Source organism: Anneissia japonica, unplaced genomic scaffold (genome assembly GCF_011630105.1).
Source record: "Anneissia japonica isolate Jap-2015-1 unplaced genomic scaffold, ASM1163010v1 scaffold1417_len1240632_cov203, whole genome shotgun sequence".
NCBI lineage: Eukaryota > Metazoa > Echinodermata > Crinoidea > Comatulida > Comatulidae > Anneissia > Anneissia japonica.
The window spans coordinates 904230-912727 of NW_022727891.1; the positions used below are offsets into that span (position 1 = coordinate 904230).

Below are 8498 nucleotides of genomic sequence, written 5' to 3' on the forward strand. Positions count from 1 at the left end.
GGTGTGGCCTGACTGATTCTAGATCATTAGGTCTACTTAAAATTGCCAACAAGACAGGGTCTGACATGAAGTAGAACCGAGGAAAGGCTTTCCTCTTGTTGTCAAGGTAACCAACAAGTGACTTGAAGCAGATCTCAAGCTCCTCGTAAATATGACGTAGGACAACACCTTTAGGTACATCACCACCATATGTGCACTAAAAATAAAATGTATAGGATTCTTAAAAAAAAAAACCCAAAGCATCTCAAAGAAATTCAGAATTTATACCATATATTCTCGCATATAAGACAAGACTTAAAATATCAAAATTACAATGTAAAAACACATACAAATTTTTGATTTTCAAATCATGATCCCCTTATGTGCGGAACATCTACAACATGCAAATTTACTACTGAAATGAGGATACCAACTGTTAGTATGGATAAACGCAATTTTAAATGCGGGAACATTTAAAAGTAAAAGTGGTATTATTTAGAAAATTAGCCCTACATTTGGCTCCATTTTTAGCCAGCTAGATGCAGTATCAAGACCATGTTAAAGAGCAGCCAAAATTTGGAATTCTGATGATGAATCGGGGGAGAGGGGGGAGGGTGTCACCTTATATGCTGACACAAAAATCATCAAAAAATTTGTCTAATATGCAGATTGCCCTAATAATATATAGTATATTTATTACAAAAATACAGCCAAATTACCTGACTATGAAATTTTGACATGTGCACTTAAAACAATAGATGACATATTCCAAGTATGTCTCTCACCTGTAGAACATTTCTAGTATCATATGCTCGCTTCATTATCTTTGTCCAACTTTTATCAATTCGGTTAAATCTCTTTGCCTCCTGAGGGAGCTCTTTGGCCGTCATCGGGACACTAAACACAGCTTCTAAATACAACCAGAGATCTTGTACCTCTAACCACTGCTCAAGAACCTCAGCAACACCTAAGTTGACAGAGAATAAAATTGACAATTATAATAAATTATCAACAATAATATAATTACAATTATAAAATATACGTTTACTGCATTTATTAGTACCTTTGAGTTTCTCTGCCCAGCTTGCAGCCTCTTCTCTAAGAGGTCCAACGTGTCTTGATGTGAGCATATTAGCTAGCAATGCCTGAGCGTCTTCCAACTGCTCAAGTAGGTGTTCCGAGTTATCCTTCTCCAGGTAGATCGGTCCTCGTTTCTTGTAGTTTTGGAACATGAGCACCTGCTCCGTCCATTCTTCCTCCGTGATGCGTAACTTGACTTCCAGCTCAAGTTCCTTGCTGGCACAATGGCAAATCTCTTCAATTTCTTTCTGGTTTCTATTGCAACAAAACAATTTTAATTGGTTATAATAAATTATTACTATCACATTGTGATGATCTGTTAGTGGTGAAATATTCACTTACGGTAAATCATTGTTGAGTTGATAATACACAACAACAATTGAACATTTTTTGGCTTAATTATAACATGATCATTCACTTAAATGATTATTATTACATAATAAACTTACTGCATTAAGCCAATATCTAGGATGTGGCTGAGTTTGAAGACATTAGCTTCCAGCTGGAATGAGCTTCCTGTCACTGACATCACTTGCAACCAATGGCGATTCCTTATTTCCTGATTTTCAGAACAAAATGCTGACATTAACATGCATCAATAGATAATCAATCATTATCCTATCATCACCATTATCATTTTCATTATCATTATTTTCATTATCATTATTTTCATTCATTATGACTGTCATCATCATCATAATCATCAACTTCAACATCTCCAATTCTTTATCATAATCACTTTCATTACCAACATCATTGTATTTGTATTTATCATAACCTCACAAAGCAATGTTGATAACATCGAGTTTATCTCAAAATTTGTTTGGTTTATGAAACAATTCTACAATTGTATTTGTTGTTATTTTCATCAATGAGTACCATGAATATCACATTATCATTTTTACCTTTGATGCTAGCTTGTGTAGGATAGGAAACACATCCAGGTAGAACTGTATGGAATTTTTCATCTCATTGTAAGCTGTCTCTTATACACATCTTTAGTATGGATAAACGCAATTTTAAATGCGGGAACATTTAAAAGTAAAAGTGGTATTATTTAGAAAATTAGCCCTACATTTGGCTCCATTTTTAGCCAGCTAGATGCAGTATCAAGACCATGTTAAAGAGCAGCCAAAATTTGGAATTCTGATGATGAATCGGGGGAGAGGGGGGAGGGTGTCACCTTATATGCTGACACAAAAATCATCAAAAAATTTGTCTAATATGCAGATTGCCCTAATAATATATAGTATATTTATTACAAAAATACACTTTCATTAGCAACATCATTGTATTTGTATTTGCTCACAAAGCAATTTTCATTTTCATTATCATTATTTTCATTCATTATGACTGTCATCATCATCATAATCATCACCTTCAACATCTCCAATCCTTTATCATAATCACTTTCATTAGCAACATCATTGTATTTGTATTTGCTCACAAAGCAATGTTGATAATATCGAGTTTACCTCAAAATTTGTTTGTTTTATGAAACAATTCTACAATCGTATTTGTTGTTATTTTCACCAATGAGTAGCATGAATATCACATTATCATTTTTACCTTTGATGCTAGCTTGTGTAGTATAGGGAACACATCCAGGTAGAATTGTATGGAATTTTTCATCTCATTGTAAGCATCCCAATCTTTCAATTTCTCAGGTAAATTTTGACACTCCTCCCAATAACCCTCAACCTGGTGAATATAATGGTTTAAATCATATTGACAGTACAGCATAACAAAAACAGAGTGAATCATGTATTCCACAACAAACATGTCTTTCTAATACAGTCCCAGTATTTATTAGATTTTATGATTGATTACATAAATTTTCTTGTACTTCCCTTTTTTGCCTACCAGACTCATTACGTTTTGAGTGAAATAAAATTATAAATTATGAATTATACAATAATAGTTCAATAATCACTAAATACACATACATATCCATTTAATCAATAGATTGTGCAGATTATATTAGATATCTGATAAAAATTTCAAAAAATATCAGGAAATATTTATCAATTTCTCATAAACCATAACATATATGCTTACAATTTTCCACAAAATTATTCAATAGCTGGCTAATTTACACATTTTTCAATTATCTAAATAGAACAAACAGAACACAAGTAAAAATTAATAAAATTTACTGTCAGAGTAGCATTCTGAAGCTCAGCTTCTGCCCATAAACGATCTCTAAATTGGGCATCAAATGCAATGAACTTCTGGAATAATCCATACAGCAAACCAAGCAGATCCAGCTCCTGTAACCATAACAAAATTTAGAGATTAGAACTTGCAAACTTATAAATTACAATAATTGAATTCTTGAATCGGCATATGAATATAAATAAGAAATTATTGTAATATAAAAAGAGTAAAATTACAAGACAATCAATTAAATGAAAAAAATAAATGTACAAAATCTTACTTCTCCTGTTTTATCCAGCTCAGGAAATGGCTTACAATTGATACCAAAGAGTCTGGATACAGAGTCTAGTGTTTTTCTTTTAGAGTCATACAGCTTGTAGATCTCCAAGAACTCATGCAGCCTAGAGACAGCTTCAGCTGGCTGGACACCTGGTACCGCTGGGCCTTGGGAATCAAAGCTGTTACGAAACTGAATCACCTCAACAACAAACAACTATGTGGAAGGAGAAGAAATTTTAGGCACCCATTAATCTAAGATCCACTAACTTTATTTTACAGAGACTGAAAACTACAATCCTACAACCTCTTGATTTTATTACCTTAACTTGTTTGTCAAGTTCCTGCTCAAATGCTCCTCGTCTTTCCTTTAGTAATTTGATGCGACAGTTTTCGGCGAGATCTATCACATCTTGCCACTTGTCACGAAGGGCACTGACTTCTTCGACCTCGCTTCGTGGAAGACGCAAATTATAGCTCCTATCAAAAACAATGATAAGGAATATTAGCATTCCAAATGTAAAATGCATTTAAATAATAGAAAAATTTATTAATTAATGTAATGCTTGATGATATCATTCATAATAAAGCGGCAAGGCTGTGATGATATTTTTGCAACAAGCACCCTAAGTACCTTAAATCTGTATACATGGTCTCAATAGGAAGGTATATGCCGTCTATCTTGTTCTCCATATCTCGCACCTCTTCCAGTAAGTTAAGGGCTCCATTTAACTGATCAAGTGTCTTAACTTCCGATGAGAGCTTACTGACAACATTTGTCCGATACATTAAAGCCTGGTCAAGTCGCCGCTGTGAATTAAATGAATGAAAAACATAATAGCTACCAAAAAGATTATTCAGGATGACAATGAAACTCCTTGTATTAAGAAATTTATATTACCCCTCCAACAAGGGTCTGAGATGTCTTACTAACCTTAGCCTCTTCATGCAAGCTCTGGGCATACTGACTCTTCCACTGAACAGCAAAGCCGTACAAGGCATCCTTAATGGGGCTGGTTTGTAGACAGATGGACCCAACTGGCAGCACCTTTGGTATGGCTTGGATCTTTTCCTCTATGTGTAGAAGCCGTTCGACCTCTCGTTGTATAGCATGCATTCCAGGGTCGTTACTGATGAAGTCAAAGTAAGTGCCGTGCATATTGTCTTGCCACAAGAAGTCATAGAAACGGAAGTGCAGCACATGGTTGTCTACAATTTTCTGTAGATCTGTAAAAAAGGAATATTAAAGATTTCTGGTAATATTATTCAATGGTAATCAATGCAAAACTTAGAAACCCCCAAATGAAAAGAGAAATGTGTGATAACATTTATGATTTTGCCAATTTGCAAAATTCTCCTTACCGTGTACTACATTATCAAGACGATGCATGACAGTGATAACGACTGGCTCTTGACCTATGACCTCTTCAAACATATTAGATGCATTTTCGCCAGCCCACCATGAGAAGCCTTCTGAACACTTCAAGACAGCCTTGCCAACCTCCGTTAATGCAGTACACACGGAGTCGAGGCCTGGCTCAATGACGATGTTAGGGATCGCAAACTTCACTTCTACTTCAAACCTGAAAAACATTGATTTTACTTTGTATATCTTAATTACTTAATTTATTGGATTTTTAAAAATTTTTACATTTTAGTTAAATGTAAATTCCATCATCAATCATATCACCATCCTCATTATTTTAATTATTATCATCAATGTTATTATCATCACCATCACCATCCTCAATACTGTGCTATAATGATTGGAATCATCTCCATCATGAGCATGATCATGGTGTCATCATTATCATTGTTATGTTTATAGATATTTAATGGGTTAATTTCAATCTGTGTTATATTTTTATTTATTTATTTTTTTTTATTTAATCTTTTTTATTAATTAATTTTTTTATATATATATTTTTTTAATATTTATTACATTTACCTTAACAATTCATTGTTGAATTTGTACAAAAATCAAACAAACTTAATTATTGACAGAAAATAGGCTTACTGGAGATAAGTTCTTTCCAGCGTCTTCTCTGCTGTCCATGACAAATCCGACAAGTATGACAAAGATGTGGTTGGACGGCTACACTCATCACTCAAACTCATATCACTAAGCCTACTCGTCCCTGTGCCAACGCGACTGCGCAGCCTGTTACCGAGGACAGGACTGGGGCTGAAGGCGTGGCTACTGTTTTCTGTGATGGTCTCAAGGTAAGGTGTGTTCTGTTCCGTGGAAGTTAATTCGCTCATTACATGCTCCATGACTCCTTCGCAGCCGGATGCTTCAGCAAGCGTGATGAGACTGCGACAGATTGAAGACAACACAGCCTCATAGACATGATCTGAGTATAATGCTACAGGATTATAAAATAAGCAAATTATTACACTATGACATACAATTTTGAAAATATATAAGATATCTTTTCGTTTCATCAAAGCTGAACTGGATTATAATTTCTTACATAAATATAATTAAATAGTTAAATAATTATTGTACATTCAGCTTGCTTTTTAGATCAAGGACAAAGGATTTTCTATTGTCTACAGTATTATTACTAGAGTGGCCTTATTTGCAGTAGTAGGCATATTTGAATGTGCTCTTTAACTTGAATCACTTTCTTAATACATGTGGGAATCACAAACAAAAAAAGGGAAAAAAGATTTCATTCAAAACGTTCATTAACTTAATTGGCATTATACATACACCTATACGATTCCAATTACTGAAAATACCACTAGCAGTTTATGATAACATGCTTCCATATCATACTTGAGCTTTCCTTGTGTAGATTTGAGACATGGAGTCTACTGTTAAAGCTAAATAAATGACTTGGGGAAAAATGTACCTAACATGTCACCAATTGGTACATCATAATCAATATCATCTGGTGATGTGGTCTCATTCATCTGTGTTGTCATCTTTCCCCTTCTGGTTGAGAGGTGTTTTAAACTAGGGGTCATGCTTGTATTAGAATGGGCTGAAGCGGCACGCTGAAATAGACATACAATATAATTTAATTAACTAGTAATATGATAAGGAAGAGAAATACATTATTATTCTTTAACTTAAATTTTGCACACCAGAAGATAGTGTGATCACCATCTACAGCCCGTAAGTGATTACTAGGTTGGCTAAAACTAGACTGCAGAAAACATAAAAGGAATGTTTCAGCTCTTCTTGTATTTCACCTAAATTCTGTAAAGGTCTCATGTGCATGAAGTCTCTACATATGAAATAAGAATAGTTGGAAATTCTCTCTTAGTGTACTATTACCACACTACTAACTAATACATATTGGTGAGACAAGACTTTTTTATTCCTTGTTTCGCATACTTATTTTTTTAAAGATTATCAGAGGAGGGTGGAATAAAAATAAAATTTTGTTTTCTTGTTTAGCAAACAGTTTTGCCAAAATCATCCAGATGGAGTAGAGAATAAAAATAAAAATTTTATTGATGAATGTAAAATAGGATGGTTAAATGCTTAAAATTTATATAATAAGGAAGAAATATACATATCTTATCTTCGGAGATTTCAAGGCAGCGGAAGGCGTAATAAAAATAAAGAAAAACTTTTATTGTTTTCTTAAATTTCCACTTTTTCGTGGCGGTGGGTGCAGTAATTGGCCATAAAAAAAATTATATTTTTATTCGGAATCATCAACATTTGCAGTCAGCGGGTTCGCTAAACAAGGTATAAAAAAAGGTCTCGTCTGATTTGTAATACACACAGATTCCTTATCATCATCATCACAGTTACTATTTGTCATAATCCTTGTCATTATTATTGTATTTTTTTTACTAACCTCACCAATCAGTACATGAATGATCTCATAAACTGCAATTTCAATATCAGACACATATTCCTGTAACTGCTTCTTCCTCTGGTTCACTGATGCAAGCATATTCTCAGTAAAGGTTCCTGGGGGCTGGCAATACAACAAATAAAAGCTAAGTACAGCACAAAGAGCTGACAAATGTGGCATGGGGGTAACTGTCCATAGCTTCACTCTGATGAGCTTTTTAATGTGGGGGGGGGGTGAATTTTAATGCAGAGGGGCAAAAATTAATGAATATTTCAAATGCTTGTCTGCATAAAGAATATTTATATTTATATATATGATTAATATTATATTTATATAGATATACATGCACCTTGACTGACTGAATTAGTAATGGTTACAGTTACAATGAAGAACTTTTTTCTGAGTTCTTTATTGGCTAAACTGGTGGTAGCCACTCTGTGTGCTCTGAACCGTGGAGATCTTTAGGTCCCCGGTTCAATTCCCATCGCTGCTCTCTGTGTTTCAGCTGGAGGGCTGAAATACAAGTTGCAATAGCACACCGTCTTTTGGATGAGACTATTTTAATTAAATAGGGTATTGTCTCCCGGAGTACCGCCCAATCCACCACCAGAAAAACACCACTGGAAACAAGTCTTCGTACTTAGTGGGTTATCCTTGGTGTGATTCACACCGACATACTCCTACCCACTGGATTAGGAGATTCTCACCAACCATCTTATTATTTAATAACATTGTATAAAATAATAAATAGAGCTATATTATTGTATTTAACTTTATAGTATTTAAGTAGCTTAATTGCGGACTTGTGCTGCTTACCCATGAACGGCCAAATGCTGTCTCAATATCAAATAAGAACAGTTGGCTTATGGCCTTCAGTTTTGCCTCAAAGATGTGTATAAGAGACAGGCACATGGTTGTCTACAATTTTCTGTAGATCTGTAAAAAAGGAATATTAAAGATTTCTGGTAATATTATTCAATGGTAATCAATGCAAAACTTAGAAACCCCCAAATGAAAAGAGAAATGTGTGATAACATTTATGATTTTGCCAATTTGCAAAATTCTCCTTACCGTGTACTACATTATCAAGACGATGCATGACAGTGATAACGACTGGCTCTTGACCTATGACCTCTTCAAACATATTAGATGCATTTTCGCCAGCCCACCATGAGACGCCTTCTGACC

General features: G+C 34.4%; 1 protein-coding gene across 2 annotated transcripts in view; it reads right to left on the bottom strand.

Annotated features, from left to right (window-relative positions):
* Nucleotides 1–8498, bottom strand: part of LOC117113885 (dynein heavy chain 5, axonemal-like) — a gene marked incomplete at its 3' end in the record, with an annotated part of 59003 nt that overhangs the window by 40151 nt on the left and 10354 nt on the right. The window contains 14 exon segments of one of the 2 annotated variants that reach the window (XM_033257364.1): nt 2–196; nt 765–946; nt 1043–1314; nt 1509–1618; nt 2629–2760; nt 3216–3329; nt 3497–3709; nt 3816–3972; nt 4127–4302; nt 4427–4719; nt 4855–5075; nt 5510–5858; nt 6351–6495; nt 7311–7433. In XM_033257364.1, coding sequence (XP_033113255.1) covers nt 2–196; nt 765–946; nt 1043–1314; nt 1509–1618; nt 2629–2760; nt 3216–3329; nt 3497–3709; nt 3816–3972; nt 4127–4302; nt 4427–4719; nt 4855–5075; nt 5510–5858; nt 6351–6495; nt 7311–7433 — 2682 coding nt within the window. 2 annotated transcript variants of the gene reach the window in all.